The sequence below is a fragment of the Penicillium maclennaniae genome (assembly GCF_028827695.1).
Source record: "Penicillium maclennaniae strain IBT 15551 chromosome Unknown utg000007l:1.0-4884863.0:1.0-4888362.0, whole genome shotgun sequence".
NCBI classification, from domain to species: Eukaryota; Fungi; Ascomycota; class Eurotiomycetes; order Eurotiales; family Aspergillaceae; genus Penicillium; species Penicillium maclennaniae.
Window position 1 is genome coordinate 4,314,004 of NW_026623219.1, and position 18,484 is coordinate 4,332,487.

The window sequence follows — 18,484 nt, forward strand, 5'->3', positions numbered from 1 at the left end:
GCCTCAGGTTTAAAGTTCGATCCCTCTGGGCTTGGACTTGTTGGACACATATAGGTCAACTTGAGTTCGGAAATACTGTCTAGCTCGACCTTGGAACCTTTACCAAGATCAGGCACGCAGTCGGCCCCAGCGTAGGGTAACAGGGCCTATCGTTGCGAAGACGGGGTTAGTGCCAAAGGCTATGTGGACGACCCACCGTTCGCCTCGCCCAAAAGGCAGCGTAAGCTCTGAGAGTTCCAGCACCGGAGAGCTACAACACAACTCAAGTTAGTGATCTCTTGGGCTTAGCCAGGTACCGCTGTCAGGGTCACATACTTCCCCACCATGCACGATCCACGGTTGACGTTTCGGTCCATTCCTCACTACCGAAGTGGAATCTAAGATCAACATAGCTAGCGCCCGATAGAGCTGTTTGTGTTATTTTTCCAATCGTTCAGCTGGGCTTGATAGCTCCTGATTATGCCCTATTTTCTCACCCCACATCCCTCGCATCTTCTCCCGATCCCCCGCCACGCCATTTTCTTGTTCTTTCACGAACCCTTTGCGACGGATGCGCAATCTGCAATGAACAGACTCGGCGCACTCAGGGGAGCCTAAATTGATTTCGAATGCCCCAATGGCAACCACGCGCTTCTCAGGGCCAAGCGCCTCTCTGAAGATTACCCCCTCCAATTCTCCTGTGCTACGACCGGGAACCCGATCGCCGAGCAAGTCGTCACACCAATCTTGCTTATCGCTTCAGACAGTGTTGGGTACAACCACTACAACCCCCAATGGCTTCTCCAGTCACGACGAGAGCAAGCGCTTTGCTCTATGCGCCGGCTCAGCCGCAGTGCTCGCCGAGCTTGACGATGATGCCAACATCAGCCAGCGCTTCTTCCGAGCTCGGCCGTCGGCTACCAGCGTGAACCCGACCACGTCCTTTTATAATCATTCTACCCCGCCCGCGACACCGGATCCCAAAGCTCGTCCTCTTTCACATATTCGCTCTAATCCACACCTCAATCTCCCTGCGTCGCCCGCCGGCGAAGCCTCTGATGGCGGAAGCCCGCGCGCATGGTCGTCAAGAGAAAGGATCAAAGCGGTCACCAGCGTCTCGATCAGCCCGAATGGAAGGTTTCTAGCGGTGGGAGAGGTCAGTAATAGGATGCTGGAACGCTTAAACAAATGCCGCTGACACTTGCTAGACCGGTTACAACCCCCGAGTGTTGATCTTTTCAACAGCCCGTGACACTTTACCCGATGTTCCTCTGTCGATTTTAAATGACCATACATTTGGTGTCCGCAGCCTTGCCTTCAGCCCCGATTCGCAGTATTTGGCAACCCTCGGCAATGTGAACGATGGATTCCTCTTCGTCTGGTTGATCAACCTCAAAAATGGCTCAGCCAAGCTACATTCGGCGAATAAATGTACATCCTTTATCCGCGATATGTGTTGGCTGGGTCAATCCTTGGTAACGTATGCTAGCCCGGGATGACAATCGGTGAAGACTCACACTTACATTATTATCTAGAACCGGCGTGCGCCATGTCAAGGTATGGAGGCTTCCTACCAATCGACCAGTCTCGCCAACCAAATCTCGATTGGCCGTAGAAGGAGGAGGACCTTCGCCAAATCCCGCTCCCAAAGCACTCTCGGGCAGGAATTGCTTGCTTGGCCCACTGGGTGATAGTACATTTAGCTGCGTGGGTAGCATATCCGACCAGGAGGCTGTGGTGGGCACGGAGTCGGGTGCTGTTTGCCTCATCGATGATCGGGAAGGATCTCAGAAAATGACAATAGTGGCGCAATTTGGGTTCGCTGTGACCTCGTTGGCGGTTGATTTTGACCGTGAGTGCGTCTGGCTGGGCGGGCGTGGCAGGAGGATGCAGCGTCTGTCTTTTGAGGCTATTCGATCACCACCCATGTCACCAGCCCGGGTGGAGAAAGGCGTACTGGACAAGAAAAACAAAGCGCCGTCCATTACTTGCATGGGTTCTCTTTCGTCCCACTTGGTCACGGTGGAAATGACCCGTGAGATTCATATTTACCCGATGGACGAATTGCGGGAAGAAGGCGAGCAAGAACAGGAGCCTGGGGCGAACTCTATGCCGGCTCATCGAGACCCTGTGCTCGGAGTCCGTCGTTTGAAAACACCAAATGCCTTCTCTGCGGACTTTTTCTCCTGGTCTCGCAATGGCTCCGTGAATTTCTGGGAAGCGAAAGGAAAATGTCTACAATCCAAGACGGTTCCATTCGAACAAGACCTATTGATCGAAGACGATATCGCAAATGAGCTGAAGGTCTTAAGGGCTGGAGACAATGCTGATTGGTTCGTATCAGGCGACAAATTCGGAGTTTTGCGGCTTCTTTCGCGGGAGCCCTGGGCTTGTGTCAATGAGGCTCGCGCTCACGGGGCTGAGATCACAGACATTGCTATTCACTCTTCTGCCGATTCCTGTCTAGTCGCGAGCTCTGGCCGAGATCGCACAGTGCAGCTGTTTGAGAAGAGAGCGAACGAATTGCAATTGATCCAGACCATGGAAGATCATGTTGGGGCAGTGGGTCAGATCCTGTTCATGAACGACGGTGAGAAATTGCTGTCGAGCTCTGCGGATCGTACCATTCTCATTCGAGAGCGCGCCACACGAGATGTAGATGGTGCAACTTCCGTTGCTTACCTCGTATCCAGAGTCATCACCCTCAAATCGTCTCCGGTCTCCATGACCCTCTGTCCCGATGACTCGAACTTGCTTTTCGTGTCGACTATGGACCGCTGCATTTTCAAATTTGACATACCTTCCGGACGACAGCTTCATTGCTTCCGCTCATCCGATTCGGAAGCAACCGATGCTGTTATAATGAGTGCTTTGACTGTGACCTCGGAAATTCCAGGCCAGTGCCCAAAGCTTCTGCTTGGAGTTTCTAGCACGGACAAGTCCATCCGAGTATATGATCTAGAGCGAGACCAGTTGCTCACCGGAGAGTTTGGACATACCGAAGGTGTGAGCGATGTGTTGCTTCTGGAGGATTCTGATGAGTCTGACAAGTCCGTGCCCAAACGGAACTTGGTTTCGGCGGGTATAGATGGAATTCTGATGATCTGGAATCTATCTGTGCAGCAACAAATCTCACAGGATCTACAAAACGGGCGAGAGGATGAAGGACCCGTGAAGGAAATGACTGCAGCAAAACCCCCTTTGCGGAAGGTTCTTTCAAGGACTGAACTAGCTGGATTTCGACCCGAGAATCCTTTGGGAACTCCTACGCCAGTTCGCGAGCGCTCTCCGACATTGGCAAGGAAACTGTCAAAACTATCCTTGACACCATCAAGTCTCAAGAACAATTCTCTTGCTGAGACACCGTCTCCAAATCGCCGCTCGCCTACATGCTTCACCCCAACAGATCGAAGCCGCCGGTCCCCATCTCCAATTAGCCCAAAGACAAGGACATCAACCTATAAGAAGCCAAGCAGTGCACGAAACACCAACCGTCGAACATCTATGGACTACCGGGCGCGCGCCAAAACTCCTAGCCGAAGCGAATTCGGCAGTCTGGACATGTCTACCGAGCAGGTGTGCCGGACTCTACGAGCATATCGCAAGAAGCTCAACGGCTCAAGTCAGCACATGAAAGCTCAAAAGGAGCTTGAGCGAGAATTGAACCTTACCCTTCGTGCGGTGAGCGCGCGGTCTCAGACTAGCGATGAGAGCGGCGAGACCGAGACTGATAGCAGCGGCAAGGACATGGATCGCAAGCTGAGCTACTCATCAATGTCTTCTCGTTCCCCTCGTATGCATCGCCAAGCACCCTCCGCCCCAGCGCTTCGTCATACCGGCGTCCGTGAGGTCTCGAGAAGCCGGTCTTTTGATGAAAATGCCGATGATTGAAAATTTTGACCAGCCTTCGATATGCTCATTTCTATTAGCCATTTACTCAGACAGAAGGCGAGAATTTGATAACACGATCTCGATTTTCTTGGCGATGTTAGGTCATTGCAGGTGTTTGACGATCCCTTGCATCGCATATTCATTTTCTGCCTTTGTTTCCTATTCGTTATAGTCCTCCTTTATTCTGCTTTCCAGTCATTTTTTCTTTTCCTGTTTCCTATCCATTCGTGTATCCGCCTATCCTATCCACCAGGGATGGAGGGCCACTCTCTTTTGTTGGCTTTTCCTTTTGTTTTACTTCTGATGATACCCATATCTTTACACCAAGACGGCCCAGACCACTTTTTATTCCATCTTCTTTGGAAATGAAATTAATACTGTTCATATCCAAGAATTGCAGTTTCGAATTTTAGAGAGGAGCTTTTCGTGAATTTACGTGGTCCCAGATATGCCGTACTCTTTCCCTTCATCTTGAAGGCCACAGACAACTAGTTCGAGAGCTTGGAGAATCAAGAAATATGCCTGGTGGTCAGGTCTGCTGTCTCATAAGAAAATGACATCGGATAGAGAAGACCGCATGTCAGAAGAAAGCAAGTAGCGGCTACAGACGACCACGGGGCTTCGTACATATCCAAAGATATTGAATTTCATAAAAATCTTCGAAGCAGGTAGTTGGTAGTTGTACATTTCAACCCTCGCACATTTTAGACAAAGGACTCAAGCCTTCAGCCTTGGGGAATCAAAAGACAATAAAAAAAATCAATCACAAGCACGAGCACAAGCAAAATTCCGACATTTCGAAGTCCGCTCTTTGCATAAACTCTGAATGACTACTTGTGTATGCGCTTTGTGGGAAGGAAATTACCCACGATAAGAGACGGGCTAGACCGGTGTTAGTTTCTGCGCCAGAGTAAGCTCGATCAAATTCACTTACATGTTGTGATTGTCTCGTCGAATCGTGAATGAGAAGCAGCACTGGATTCCCTCGCTTGCTGCGTTGGGATTGGGACTCTTCAGTGTACAGCTGGTAAGCATGGCCTTTTGGGTATTGTCGAAGGCGATAGCCCCAAATTTCTCTCCAGTAGCTGACTAGTTGGTCTTCAACTATGATTTCGTGGATCGCAAGTTTGCCCTGGAGGAGAGGTCAGTAATCTTTCAGGGAGTTGTAGATAGAATATTCGTACGTCGCGAAGACTCTCGATTGGAACGTCAATGAGCTGTGCCATTTCGTTGTTGCCTCGGAAAATCTCGCCTGTTCGACGCCAGCAGCAGGCTGGGATGGCCATACTGGCGAAGACGCGGTCATATTCCATTAGGCTTCGCTCGAACCACATCTCCACGAGAATCAGTTCAATGTCGGTTAGACTTTGCATGCGCTCTCGAAACTTGGGCCGGAACTTCCCCAGCTGTCCTAGGATCTTTTGGCGGGACTGTTGTTGCATGTTCTTTTCCATGTACTGATTGAGCCTGGCGTAACCCTTGACATAGTTAAATGGTTTCAACAAGCCCGCGTCGTACTTGGCTTTAAGAAGTTTGTTCATACGTTCCTCTGGCGGGTCCGAGCCTGATGGGTCTGCGGCAGTCATGTAGTATGTCTCGCGCGCCTTATCATTCCCGACTGTTGACGTTGGGCGTTGGATTGAGTCGGCTTGCGGCGCCAAGCTTTGTGCCGGTGGAGGAAGTTGTTGGGGTGGCAAGCCATCGGGCATGTTCAGGGAGTTGTTCATCGAGTTCATCACCGATGGATCAGAGTAAATGCCCTGCATGTCTTGATTCTGGAATATAGCTCCATCATCCAGTAGACTATTGTTAAGGAAATCTCCTAGCAAGTTGTACTCGTTGGTGACTTCATGAGCATTGAACATGTACGACGGGTGAAGCGAGTGCATGTCTTGGAATTGGTTCTGTCCGCCCATCCAGTCATTGTACGGCATCACTAAGATCCCACGTCAGCTGAGTCCAAAGGAAATTCAAAAAGCCTCGCGTTTCAAGCTTACTCGGCTGGGAACTCCCATCGAGGCCTTGACCCGCTGGGGGAATGTTTGTAGGCTGCACCGAGGAAGGCGGGATTCCGATCGTACCATCGGGTAGGATTTGCTGACCGGCAGCATCCGAGACGTCGACATCCCGAGGCATACCTTGAACGTTGACTAGCTCATTATTGGACGAGCCCTCCTCGTCTGCGGCGGATTGATCTTGATCGCGTCGCTTCGTGGGTTCCCGCGGCTCATCATGGCACAGATGTCCAATATTGCGCTTTATACACCGGGTGCAAGGACGTTCCTACAATTAAAACTGATCAGCAGGTACATACTTCTGGTTCACAACGGATAGACGGTTGGAATGGAATGGAATGGTCTTGGGGAGAGAGGGGTTGGAAGTCGTACCGAATCGCAAGTCATATGCTGTCCCACACGACCAGTTAGCCAAAGCAGAGTCCTTACAACAGCAACCACCCCGACCACTCATGGATGAGCTAGCTGGGCTATCTCTGAACAAGCGCAGGGTTTGGAATGTGAAGCTTACCGAGCGGCGACAGTAGACACAAGCTGTAGATATGAAGCATTAGCAAAGATTGTCTCCCAGTCGCGGAAATCGGGAGAGCAAGTCAAAGATCCCTTTTCGCATGCGCGACGGCACCTTACCGTGATTGACCTTGCGGCGCTTCTTGGGACTGGAGTGACCGATGCCAGAAGTTTCAGACTTGGCCGCAGGCGAGTCCTTTGCGCGCGCATCCTTCCCTGCATCCCCCTTGGACTTGGCACTCCTCTCGGAGCTTGCGCCCTTCTCAGTCATGGTGAAATCAGTGCGACCAGGCGGGATGGCTGCCTGCAGACATGAGTGGAGTGTCCAAGTGAACGGTCGTCGAAGTTCCAAGGTCCAAGTTCTGAGTTCTTGGGGCCGCGAAAGCGGAGACTCAACCCCTCCGAACTGCTCCGCATGGGGATCCCCCATCTTGTCGGAGCCGCCACCGAGCACACTGAGGACCTCGGTTCGTTGGTTACGAAATTCATTCCAGTCATGCAAGTCATGTTGTGTCAATGTCATTAATTATCTAATTGTCCTTCTAGGCACATGCGATCCGATGCTGGATCGGTAGACAATCCGCGGTCGCTGACGCGTACCAATGGGCGACGGAGTTATCCGTTTTGGATCGCACGCATCCCCCGACACCTCGTAAGACATCGTATGCGTCTTTGACTGCCGAAATACACTCAATATTCACGTGTAATGGATCGCCCTCTCGGTGCGCAGGGTGAGCATTTCGCAGTCTTTTGCGAAGCCACCGGGATCTGAGCACGCGACAGATGACAGGGAATTCTTCGGTGTTCCTGCGGCGTACAATGCGGCCACAAGCTTGCAGCATCTTGGTGACAGTCCTCTGAGCTATCCACACATGTCTCGCATTGAATTATGCCTCTTGTTTTATAGGTCAAGATGCGTAAGAGATCAAGCATCACTTCACTTCAGTCGTTCGACATGGAGTAATGGTCCAAGGCGGCTTGTGAGCGGGTGATCGCATCACTGAGTCCTGCCATCGGTGCGATATTGCTTTGCATGGATTGCAGATGTCCATGGAGTTGGTTCATCAGCTTCTGAATCACTGGATCCGCGTCCAACTAGAGCAATATAAGTATATAATGTCTGTAGATTACCGACTGGGTGATCTTACCTCTTCCAGCCCTGCTTGGCCACCTGTGGTATCCAAGAGAGAGAATCCGGTTGCATGATCGGCGATTTGGGGGAGCTCATCCAACTGCCGGAGCACAGGATGTTCATTCTTAGTTTGGCGCTTCCTCTCTGCCTCAGCTCTCTTTGCATTCTTATCCATTTCTTGAAGAGATTTCTTTTCGTCCGCAAGAAGGGCCTCTTCTTTCGCAATTTCGGCTTTTAAGAGATCAATACTGTCCTTCATCGTGGCGAGGTTGACCTCAAGCGATCGCTGCACATTAACTTAGCATGTGTTCTCGTGCATAGTAGGAAACCACCTGCATGTTCATCGAGAGCCGACTCATAGTCAAAGCTCGAGTCTTTTGTGTTTGGCGGAAATGGCATTCGAGGAAGTCGCCTCCCTAGACTTTTTTACGAAAGAATTTAGCGACTGAGACAAAGACAGCAAATCATTGCGGGCGCATTGCGCACAAAAAACAAGCGCAGGCGAAGCATACTTTCGCACTACGGCATTGACGGCACTCTGTGCTTCAATGCGCTTCTTCTCATTCTGCTGTCGCACGATCACCGGGCGTTCGAGTGAATGAAACAAGTCGCGGACTTTGTCTTGAACGGGCTCTGGCAGGGTAGACCATTTCGCTTTTATTGTCTTCTCGGGAACTCGACGGATGCTTGGATTCAAGTAGGCATAACGCTTAGAGTCATCGGCATTTTCACTGTCGCCGGATCGCTTGCGCTTGGAAGGCATTGTTGTAGAATTGGGGTTGAAGTTCAGACGCGTCGGCCAAAACAGCGCGGTGGGGCGGGATCGGCTTTGATCCGGGGAGATCGTTTCCCCGAAGCCCAGAGGTCAACCACATCTTCCCTCACCTAGCCTTGTGTATCGCGAGACATTACATCTGATAATGCTACTAGACAAGCATGGAGGCACCTTATAAGTCTTTTTAAAAAGAAAAACAAGTGAGCTATGTACTTCGCTTAATAAACAGCTTCAATCAGCTTCTTCAATAGGTACAAGATGTATGGAAACTACTCTAGCTTGGTGAAACTTGTAGTTCACCTTCCAGCAAGAGCATGCAAATGTTTCATTTCATGCATATTATGAAGGTATCATCAACAATCGGCAGTAAAGCCGGACACAAATGAAAACAATGGTATCTTGTAAGAACAGAACGCCCACTCGCCAGTCCGGAGGACTTGAAATCCACAGTCCCTCGAGTCGCTTGCAATGCTACATAAGCAATCAATGCGCCGAAGTCCGAGCAAATAGATAGAAAATATTCATGGTCACGTCACGGGAAGTCTTCATCGAGGCATTACTAGACCATTGATGCCTTTCATATTGGCCAGTTGGCTGTGCAGGATCTCATTACCGCGCAAGAGATCCTCAAGCCAGTCGGCAGCCTGGGTGAGCATGGCACTTTTGCTGAAGCCGCCGCCCCGGAGACCAGGTACCAAAGTGCATAGGTCATCGAAGCCTTGTCGGATGAGATTGCGCCGCTTCTGCTCGGAGAGGATGTGGTTGGTTCTTTTTTGCTCCTCTGAGAGATTCTCTCGCGGCAGCTTGCTTCCAGGAGTGATGCTCCCCCTGCGTGTCGTTTGAGTCGAAGCCCGTCGGGCCTTCGCATTGTAGGGGTCCTGGATTTTCTCGTCTGGAGTCTCGTATCTTCGTCGTCCGAGTATTCATCACCATTTCTGATGGCGCGCTGTCGCTTTCGTGGTTGGGTGCTTTCTTCTCCGTCAATCGAGCGGTAGGCGGAGCGTTGCGCCTGAGCGCCACTCATTCGTTCCGGGCTCGGGGCTCGAGTGTTAGCTGCACTGCTTTGTGGTTCAAAGCAATCCAAATGTTCAAGAAGATCCTTTGTGCGGGTCTCCATATCGGGCTGGTCGGGAGGAGCGATATAGCCCTGGTCCATGAAGCTATTATCGGAGCCCCAATGGAGACCACGCACTTTGCGGGAGGGATGTTGATCTTCGGGAATTGGGTCGCGAACATCAAAAAGCATCTCTGAAGTATGAAAGCCAGTTGGAAGCTGGGCACGAGGCGATGACCCCGAAGCCTGTGCAGGCGCCAGGTGTTGCGAAACGCGTCGAGCTTGGGCATGGTGACCGTTGATAGGAAGTGCCTGTCCCGCAAATGCTTGCTGAGCCAGAGCCGATCCGAGCTCAGCTCCGTTTATACCGCCCTGGTAAAGCATGGACGCTGCAGCATAGATGTTGGGGTCTGAGGCGCCTCCCATAAGACTTGCTTTGAGGTTTTGTTGCTGGAGGGATGGTTGCGATAATGACGTTGTAGAACCCGCGAAAGTCGGGGGAAGCTCCTCGGCCCGAGTTGAAATTCAGGCCGCTTGATTTGTCCTGGGTGCCACGCATCCAGAAATCGTTGGAGAAGTTATTTGCATTCATAGTGGTAAAGAAGTTGTCGAGCATGTGGGATTCGTTATCGTCCAGAAGTGAGGGACCTGGGGGCAAGGCCGGAGCCTGCTCAAATGGAGTATCCATGGGACCAAGAAAGGAATCCGTAAGACTGTCAGAAAAGGAATCGTGACGAGTAAAGTCGAAATACTCACAGCCAAACGGGCCAGGCGGCGGGGAATTTCGACCAGTATGTACTTCGGGGCCAGAAGCCTCCATGGCGTATAGGGTTGCTTGTCTTGGAAGGCAAAGACAATGTCTGGATTAATGATATGCTGCTCTATATGTCGAGAGCAGCGTGAACCGGAACGATATGATCATGCCTTGGCCTTTGCGTGAACTCGGACTAGCGCTCTGATAGGTGAGATTCACCGTTTGACGACACGGACAACGATATCGCTGATAATGCTGTTGATATAGAGTCGGGAGAGAGTAGAGTCCCCGCCGGGAATGAATCGAACAGTAACAAGAAGCAAGAATCAAGAACCAAGCAAGAACAAAAGCCTGAGAGTTGAAAGCTGGGGATTGTAAAGAGCATCGACCATCGACTTTCACATGTGAATTTTCCCGGTCGCGTGACGTAACGGCTGTACCCAAAATTACATAAATTACCGCTCTGCGTGCGGATGGCTTCGGTACTCCGCGGTACTCGGGGGGTTACGCCCGCTCTACGCCGAATGTACCTGACGCCAAGGGCATAGTTGCAACCGTGTTGCATGTTTCCCCGATGTTCCCCATCCTTGAGTCCAACCACGATCCAAGGTACTCAGTACAATCCACTTATTTCCCACTCCCCATACTCGTTACTTCCTTCTCAATCCTTAGCTTCCCTCCCTTCTCCACCTCGGCTTTCCCCGGGATCTGTGCAGACTGAGCCGACTGTACAGGGAGGCGCAGGCTGTCTCGGCCTGGTCTTGTTTCTCTTCGGAGGCGCTCGATCATTCCCTCTTTAGGACCACTTAATTAAATCATCCGTGGGCCTGAATAAGCAGAGCCCCGTTATCGACCGGTCACTTTTGACTACAATTGCCATCGTGTTGGATGATCGTCGCTTCAATCCCTTTTTGGTAGTTCTATGTTTCAAGGGGGGGGTTTTCCCCACGAACCGAGGTCCCTCCGAGGTCCTTCTGCCTGGCTCTTTTCTGCTTAGTCTCCGACGGTCCTCATATTAAGCACTTAAGCGTGGTCGTGACACAGATCCACGGTTGATCCTAGGGCTCTCTTACTGCAGGTGACAGCCGCTCCAGCTGAAAATACTACCCAATTTTCGGCCTGGTGTGAACTGCGGACACCCCCAATCGTCGTGCTCGGATAGGGTCTTGTCCCACACCACCCCCAACCTTGGCTGGCGAATACTGGGGTTGACCCGCTGAGAATCACCGGATGGGATGCTTATCCTTTTCGCCCCGCGGATCACGACATAGAGCTTATCGGCAGGATGGATCTCCGGTTGAGTCTCCGTGACAGGCATTCTAGAGCCCGCCTGTTGAAGCCGTACGTTCTCTTTTTGAGTTGTCTTCCGATCTCCCGTGCCGTTAACATCTGGGAGGTGGGAACCCTTGCTGACCGTAATCGCCCTGCAGAATCCTTCGCGCTTATGCTCTAGGGTATTGTTCTGCCGTCACCCCAAAGCTGGTCACATATGCACGACATTTTGCACGCAGAGACTGGTCACCAAAACAGAAGCTTCGCGAGGTACGTTGGAGGCGTCGCGCCTACACTTTTGTGCTGGGCGCGATGTGTGATGTCACGACCCCTCGTGGCCAGAATAAACCCGTTGGGTGGTTGCTCAAAATAGTGCACGCTGACTCCCAAACCCTACAGTTGGCTCAGGTTCTAGCCGGGCCTCTGCGCATCAACACCTTCCCAACGTTCTGTGCCGCCCTGGTTGGTGGTTCAACTTTGCTCCCGGTGTTGTTGTATCGGATATTCGCATCCATAGCCGGCTCTTCCAAAGGTGACATCCAAAAATCCCAGACTCTCCGCCGTCTGATTCGATTCATCACTGCCTTCTTCTCAGCATGGTTTAGTTTTGAGCTTCTAAACAAAAAACCTACCCTTTCATGGGACAGTCAATCAAAAGGGATCTTTTCGGATCAAGAACCCAAGAACGATGCTGCCAATCCACTCGAACACCCGCGTCCGGAGTTGGCCGGGAGGACGATGGATCTGACGCTGTTTACAGCGACGAGGGCAGTGGATGTAATAGCGTGCCTAGCATGGAATCGATGGCATCGCCGACGCACGGCTCAGGGTCGCTGGACCCTCGTTGAGTCGCTAGCTCCAGGTCTAGCAGATGCAGGGGTCTTTGCCATGAGCGCGGCCGTGGTCATGTGGGCGTGGTTCTATGAGCCGGAGAGGTTACCCCGAACTTACGAAAAGTGGATCGGAGAGGTAGCCAAGGTGGACTCGCGCTTAATCGAAGCCCTTCGCCGGGCTCGCCGAGGAGTCTTTATATACGGCAAAGATACGGGCCAAGCACCCCTTCTCGAAGCTATGTGCAGGGACTATGGCTGGCCCGAGGAATGGGGTGATCCTGCCAAAACCGCACCCATTCCATGCGAGATGGTGCACATGGGCTGTGGCCCTAATTGCGAAAAACACGCACTGTACCGCTTTGCCAGGACCTTCAAGTTTGCTTGTGCAACCTACATCCCATTACAGGTTGTCCTGCGCCTACGAGGAATGAAGAATCTCGCTGGTCTTCGCCGCGCAATCTCTGAAGGCGCCCGGTCATCTGCATTCCTCGCTTCTTTCGTGAGCCTGTTCTATTACGCTGTGTGTCTCGCCCGGACGCGCCTGGGGCCCCGGGTCTTGGATCGGAAGACGGTCACTCCGCTGATGTGGGATTCCGGTCTCTGTGTCGGAGCGGGATGTCTCATGTGTGGATGGAGTGTATTGGTAGAGAAATCGCGGAAAAGACAGGAGCTGGCGCTATTTGTGGCACCCCGAGCTGCGGCAACGGTTTTGCCACGTCTGTATAACAAAAAGGTATGTTCGAGCCTTACGAAAGGCTTACACCCAAACGCTCCAGCCCTCTTCGAACGCCGAAGTTTGATCAATCGGTTACTAACGCTTCTGTTTGCCCTCTCAGTATCAATACCGCGAGCGTATTGCTTTCGCTGCCAGTGCCGCCGTTCTTCTCACTTGCCTTCGCGAAGAACCGAGGCTGGTACGAGGTGTCTTTGGCCGCATTTCCAACAGTGTGTTGAACTAGATGAACCATTCTCAAAGGACACGTCAAGTCCCTTTATATTTGTATTACTATGGCGGTCTTTGCCAACCGTCTCTTGGACTCAGCGAAGAGTCCTAAAATCACGTATTAATAATATGCATCATTCAATTCTCTCAGCCGAGCGTTAAATAAACACTCAAATCATTTCGCGATATCTCACTCAATTCTCGCGGCACTTCATCGAGAGACAAGTTAAAACCATGGATTTTCACGGAAAGTAAGCTTTCACTTATTGATTAAAAGAATTTCCCACGCACGAATCGCAGCTTGTCCTGACTCTGCTCGGTGTCGATAACGTGACGTCCTTATCGATAAGCGCAAATCACGTGTGCGGACTCTTTCCATCGTCCGTTGGAGTCGAACATCTGATCTCAATTGAAATTCAATAATCATGTTTTCCAGGCTATTCCCCTCATGGGGACGCTGCACATTAACAGGCAACATTGTGCCAAGACCAACTTGCATGCGGAAAGGTATCTTTGAAGCTGAGAAGAGGTTCTTCTCGAAAAACGCATTCCTGCACGAGAAGCGTCATGCATCCTCGGCGCCGTTCAATACGCCGCAATCGCAGCAGCGCAACACATCTACTATGTGAGCCGAGATTGAGTGAATCAAGTCAATTCGCTCTTGGTGCTGACGCCGATCTTTTCTAGGTACTATACCATCAGTATGATCCTCGGAACTGTCGCTCTTGCTTACGGCTCTGTTCCGTTGTACAAAATGGTGTGTCTAGACCCTCGCGATTTCCCGTCTGATCTCCGAGAATTTGGCTAGACTGAACCATCTTGCTAATAACTGCTTCTCATACAGATTTGCCAACAGACCGGCTGGGGTGGCCAGCCCATCCTCACCCACCGCAACGGCGACGGCGACACCGCTGCGCGCGTGACCCCAGTGACAGACTCCCGACGCCTTCGTATCACCTTCAACGGCTCAGTCTCCGATGTTCTGCCATGGAAGTTCACCCCACAGCAGCGCGAGGTGCGGGTCCTGCCGGGCGAGACGGCACTGGCATTCTACACCGCGACCAACAAAAGCAACTCTGACATTATTGGGGTTGCGACGTACAGTGTGACACCGGGACAGGTGGCGCCATACTTTAGCAAAATTCAATGCTTCTGCTTTGAAGAGCAGAAGCTGAACGCGGGTGAATCGGTTGATATGCCTGTGTTCTTCTTCATTGATCCCGATTTTGCTACGGATCCGACTATGCAGGGTATTGATACGATCACGCTTTCTTATACTTTCTTTAGTACGTCACTTCTTCGGAGAATTGAGTTGAAGCCTGGACTGACCCCAATATAGAGGCGAAATACGACGACAACGGGGTCTTGAAGCCCATTCCCCAATGATCACGTCCTGTGAACAGCCTTTGAACACTCTGGATAGCTTGGAGCTCTGAATCTCTTTTCCTGCCAGGAAAGGTTGAGCTACATGCAAGTAGATCTCATTCAGCGATCCAGGTTCTGCCTATCCTACACAATCTCATCTCGACAAAACGTGCTGTACTATAGTCTGGAGTTTTACGAAGATCATGTGATCCCACTTGTGATCACCATTGTAAATATAGATATCACTTTCACATCGAAATTATCGAAACAATGATTCCTTTGCCACTAATTCTTAGCGAACCACTTCAACGATGCGTATATCATTGTGAAGACTGCAGATCGTGCACGGACCACCCGTTAATTAGGCGCGCGTTCCCGACGCGTTCTCACTTTCCATTTTCCAAGTCCACATCCACGAACCCATCCATCTCGCAAACATCAGAGCTAAAAATGGCTCTCCTCGTGGACAAGCTGCGCCCTCGGACGCTTGATGCTCTCACATATCACCCTGAGCTCTCAGAACGTCTCCGCTCATTAGTAAGTGCCCTACGCTGAGAGAATGGACAAAGCCGCTCACACAACGGCTATTCAACTCTAGGCTCAAAGCGGCGATTTTCCTCATCTGCTTGTCTATGGACCATCGGGAGCAGGCAAGAAAACACGTATCATTGCGACATTGAAAGAACTGTACGGACCTGGAGTCGAGAAGATCAAAATCGACGCGCGAGTCTTCCAAACGACAAGCAACCGCAAGCTTGAATTCAATATCGTCTCCTCTGTTTACCACCTCGAAATCACGCCCGCAGACGTCGGTAACTATGACCGAGTCGTGGTCCAAGAATTGCTGAAGGAGGTCGCCCAAACACAACAGGTGGATCTGTCCGCGAAGCAGCGATTCAAGGTCGTTGTGATCAACGAGGCTGATCACCTCACCCGTGATGCTCAGGCTGCACTGCGTCGTACCATGGAGAAGTACAGTCCTAACCTGCGCTTGATCCTCTTAGCCAACAGCACCTCGAACATCATCGCCCCGATTCGCTCGCGAACCCTGCTGGTCAGGGTGGCTGCGCCCACTGAGACCGATGTCTGCTCTGCGCTACGAATTGCTACAAAAAGAGAAGGCTGGAACGAAGCCGAAGGCTTGAACAAGAGGATTGCAAAAGAGAGTGGACGGAACTTGCGCCGCGCGCTGCTGATGCTCGAGGCTATCTATGCGCAGAAGTACGATCAACCTTACGCAACGGTGTAACTGATTCGATGCTGACATGAATGGAATCAAAGTGAAAAAGTTACAGACAAGACGGCAATTCCACCGCCGGATTGGGAGGCGCTTATCACGGTGACTGCGGATGAGATCCTAGCGGAACGGTCACCCGCTCGACTGTTGCAAGTCCGTGCTCGTCTCTATGATCTCTTGACTCACTGTATTTCCTCCATCTACCATTCTAAAGGTACAGTCTCAGCACTTCCAAAGTAACTATACGCTATATTGACTTGCGTACGACAGACCTTGACGTTCAAACTCGTTTCACGAGTGGATGACGCGCTCAAGCCGGATGTTATCAAGTGGTCTGCCTTCTATGAGCACCGAATTAAGCTGGGAAGTGTGAGTTGTTGTTGGCCCTTCGGTGCTGATTAGGATACTAATGTGCATGCCAACATAGAAAGTCATTTTCCACCTCGAGGCTTTCGTGGCAAAGTTCATGCGTATCTATGAGAGGTGAGTTTCAAGTCAGATGACCGTTCATATCTTTCGCTAATTCTTTCCAGTTACTTGATGGGCATGGATTTCTAAATCTAGAACAATGGATGAATGATGATTGTACACTACGGAGGCGATTCCCAGTCATAGTAGGCTTGGGACTATCGTTTGGCAGTATGCAGCACTGCATATGATAAAGATTCAAGCCGGGAAGTAGAACCCTAAACTATTCACAGGCGCATCGAGGCATTTATTTGGTTCCGGCGTTCTCGTTTGAGCTTTGCATGAAACAGCCAGAATACCTGCATCTGACTGAACTACGATAAAAAAAAGGCGTTCAGGTAATTTTAGACAAAATTGTGCATCTCCACCTATTTAGTGCCTTCACACGTCATGAGGGGTGGTGTTGATCAGACAGATGCTGCGAGGTTGCGGTGGAACCTACGTCATGACAAAATACCCGTCACTCGACCTTCGCGCCCAGACTTTGGACAGTCCTGTTTCAAATAATATTCCTCAAGTGTTGAACAAACTTCTTCTTCTACTTCGACTTGCACTTAAGACACATCGACTTTGACTATATCGAGATGTCGGACCCTAGACTCATTGATATGGAACCCGGTGGGGAGAGCACACAGTAGGCGAAGCCAACCTTACCCGCACAGATCTAGTTGTCCATTTAACATGAACCAAGATACGAGTCCATTCGAGAATTTACAATCACCCCTGCGAAACAGACTGGCCAACTAGGTGGTACGCTACTCTGAAACATAACACATCCCACTGACAGTAGCTGACAACCTCTTAGTTGGTGAACCTCATACCAAAAGCGAGCTTTACACCGGAACCCAGCCTGTGCAAGAGGGTACCGCGAGTCGAGACGAATATATCATGGCACAGAAGCTTGGCATGGGACAGGTTGATGAGAACAAAGGTAAAATGCCAAACACATCCTTTGGTCTAAACTCCTATAAAAAACACAAAAACATCTTCCCGGAAGGCCGGACTTTAACGGGCCCATTGAGACGTGCATATAAGCTGACAATAATGTACAAAAGATCTGGATTTCGAGACCAAGGGCGATGCGGCAGCCGCCAAGGCCAGGAGACAGCAAGGGTATGGGCCCGGCTCCAATGTTGGGGCTTAGGTCAACATGGGGGAAAGGGGTGTGAAGAGAACATGAGAACCGCTTTCATGTGTGAGGGTGAATTTATTGAGAGGAGGAAGGGCTGGAGGTGGTGCTTTGCGGCGGGTTGTCGAGGTTGTCGGTTCCGAGTGGCCGGTCGCGGCGCGCTCGCTTGAGAGATTCAAGAGTGACACCGTTACCGAGCTTGGTGATTCCAACAACGGGAGGGTCGTCTTTCTTCACAAATTCCCAAAGGCCTGTACAGAATGAATATTAGCCGCGTTCCGCCGAATGAGATTATACCCAAACATACCGGGCAACTTGTGTCCAGCCAATCTGAATGCCTCACGAGCGACTTTCTCGTGCAGATCGCCCTTCAATTCGAAGACGATACGGCTGACGGGAAGTCGCACAGTCCAGTAGTCAAATTTACCCTTTCCCTTACCCATACGCTGCTCGTTTCCCTTGGTGTACACACCGATGTTGGCGCTGACACGCTTGTACAGCTTGTAATTCATGCCTCTCAATCGTCGCTTGATAGTCTCTTCTGCGATCTTCAACGCTGACGAGGGCATACGGCGGTCGTGGTCCTTCATACGGAGTCCGAAGTCTCCCCACACCACTGTTGTTCCGCGAGTAGATCCACCAGTAGCGACGTGCGGGCGACCCTTAGGGGACTTCGATTTCTCTGCAAACTTGGGCGTGAGCCAGTCAAGAGCGGGCGAGGTAGTCGAGAAGCATCGAGCCAGAGAGAAGGTAGGTAGTGATCTGGGGAGACCTGCATTGGAATTGTCAGTTTCGAGTCGCGGCAATCGATCCAGGGACGCGGAAAAGGAGGCGCACATGTTGGCCGGGTGCAGGCCGATAGGGGCCCAGCAAACAGCTTGATCTGAGGACCCATTTTGACCGAGGAAAGCGACCGAAGATGCAATGGGCGACGCTGGTTCTTTGCATAGGCCGAACGGCACTTTTCGAGATGCCCGGCGCTAGTCCCGATCAGTCACAATTACCATATCACGTGCTGAGCGTGTCTGTTAGTCAGCAGTCACGTCTCCCGGCGCGTCACTCGCGGTGCAGGCGTCAGTCCCAGGCTGTGGAGCGTTGTTTTCACTCCAATCGTCTCAGTGCCCTAA

General features: G+C 51.2%; 9 protein-coding genes across 9 annotated transcripts; 4 read left to right on the forward strand and 5 right to left on the reverse strand.

Moving 5' to 3' along the window:
* Window positions 1–616: 616 nt before the first annotated feature.
* On the forward strand, window positions 617–3,870 carry N7477_008817 (WD40 repeat domain-containing protein; the record flags this gene model as incomplete). Its single annotated transcript, XM_056970480.1, has 3 exons — window positions 617–1,135; window positions 1,188–1,459; window positions 1,515–3,870. 3 exons carry the CDS (start codon window positions 617–619, stop codon window positions 3,868–3,870), a joined length of 3,147 nt encoding a protein of 1,048 aa, XP_056820512.1.
* A 1,100-nt stretch (window positions 3,871–4,970) lies between these two features.
* On the reverse strand, window positions 4,971–5,804 carry N7477_008818 (uncharacterized protein; the record flags this gene model as incomplete). The annotated part of the gene is made up of 1 exon (XM_056970481.1): window positions 4,971–5,804. One exon carries the CDS (start codon window positions 5,802–5,804, stop codon window positions 4,971–4,973), a length of 834 nt encoding a protein of 277 aa, XP_056820513.1.
* A 631-nt stretch (window positions 5,805–6,435) lies between these two features.
* N7477_008819 (uncharacterized protein) lies at window positions 6,436–6,918 on the reverse strand (the record flags this gene model as incomplete). Its single annotated transcript, XM_056970482.1, has 1 exon — window positions 6,436–6,918. One exon carries the CDS (start codon window positions 6,916–6,918, stop codon window positions 6,436–6,438), a length of 483 nt encoding a protein of 160 aa, XP_056820514.1.
* Window positions 6,919–7,337: 419 nt separating this feature from the next.
* Window positions 7,338–8,290, reverse strand: N7477_008820 (uncharacterized protein; the record flags this gene model as incomplete). The annotated part of the gene is made up of 3 exons (XM_056970483.1): window positions 7,338–7,490; window positions 7,544–7,813; window positions 8,048–8,290. 3 exons carry the CDS (start codon window positions 8,288–8,290, stop codon window positions 7,338–7,340), a joined length of 666 nt encoding a protein of 221 aa, XP_056820515.1.
* Window positions 8,291–8,847: 557 nt separating this feature from the next.
* N7477_008821 (basic helix-loop-helix domain-containing protein) lies at window positions 8,848–10,176 on the reverse strand (the record flags this gene model as incomplete). Its single annotated transcript, XM_056970484.1, has 3 exons — window positions 8,848–9,194; window positions 9,233–9,806; window positions 9,832–10,176. 3 exons carry the CDS (start codon window positions 10,174–10,176, stop codon window positions 8,848–8,850), a joined length of 1,266 nt encoding a protein of 421 aa, XP_056820516.1.
* A 1,219-nt stretch (window positions 10,177–11,395) lies between these two features.
* N7477_008822 (cytochrome c oxidase assembly protein) lies at window positions 11,396–14,544 on the forward strand (the record flags this gene model as incomplete). The annotated part of the gene is made up of 7 exons (XM_056970485.1): window positions 11,396–11,451; window positions 11,541–12,948; window positions 13,052–13,160; window positions 13,630–13,783; window positions 13,846–13,915; window positions 14,003–14,444; window positions 14,498–14,544. 7 exons carry the CDS (start codon window positions 11,396–11,398, stop codon window positions 14,542–14,544), a joined length of 2,286 nt encoding a protein of 761 aa, XP_056820517.1.
* A 429-nt stretch (window positions 14,545–14,973) lies between these two features.
* N7477_008823 (replication factor C subunit 5) lies at window positions 14,974–16,318 on the forward strand (the record flags this gene model as incomplete). The annotated part of the gene is made up of 6 exons (XM_056970486.1): window positions 14,974–15,060; window positions 15,122–15,744; window positions 15,805–15,913; window positions 16,031–16,129; window positions 16,188–16,243; window positions 16,294–16,318. The coding sequence occupies 6 exons, from the start codon at window positions 14,974–14,976 to the stop codon at window positions 16,316–16,318; spliced, it is 999 nt and encodes a 332-aa protein (XP_056820518.1).
* Window positions 16,319–16,812: 494 nt separating this feature from the next.
* Window positions 16,813–17,372, forward strand: N7477_008824 (uncharacterized protein; the record flags this gene model as incomplete). Its single annotated transcript, XM_056970487.1, has 4 exons — window positions 16,813–16,862; window positions 16,920–16,978; window positions 17,034–17,159; window positions 17,284–17,372. The coding sequence occupies 4 exons, from the start codon at window positions 16,813–16,815 to the stop codon at window positions 17,370–17,372; spliced, it is 324 nt and encodes a 107-aa protein (XP_056820519.1).
* A 63-nt stretch (window positions 17,373–17,435) lies between these two features.
* Window positions 17,436–18,196, reverse strand: N7477_008825 (mitochondrial 54S ribosomal protein uL16m; the record flags this gene model as incomplete). The annotated part of the gene is made up of 2 exons (XM_056970488.1): window positions 17,436–17,608; window positions 17,665–18,196. 2 exons carry the CDS (start codon window positions 18,194–18,196, stop codon window positions 17,436–17,438), a joined length of 705 nt encoding a protein of 234 aa, XP_056820520.1.
* Window positions 18,197–18,484: the final 288 nt, after the last annotated feature.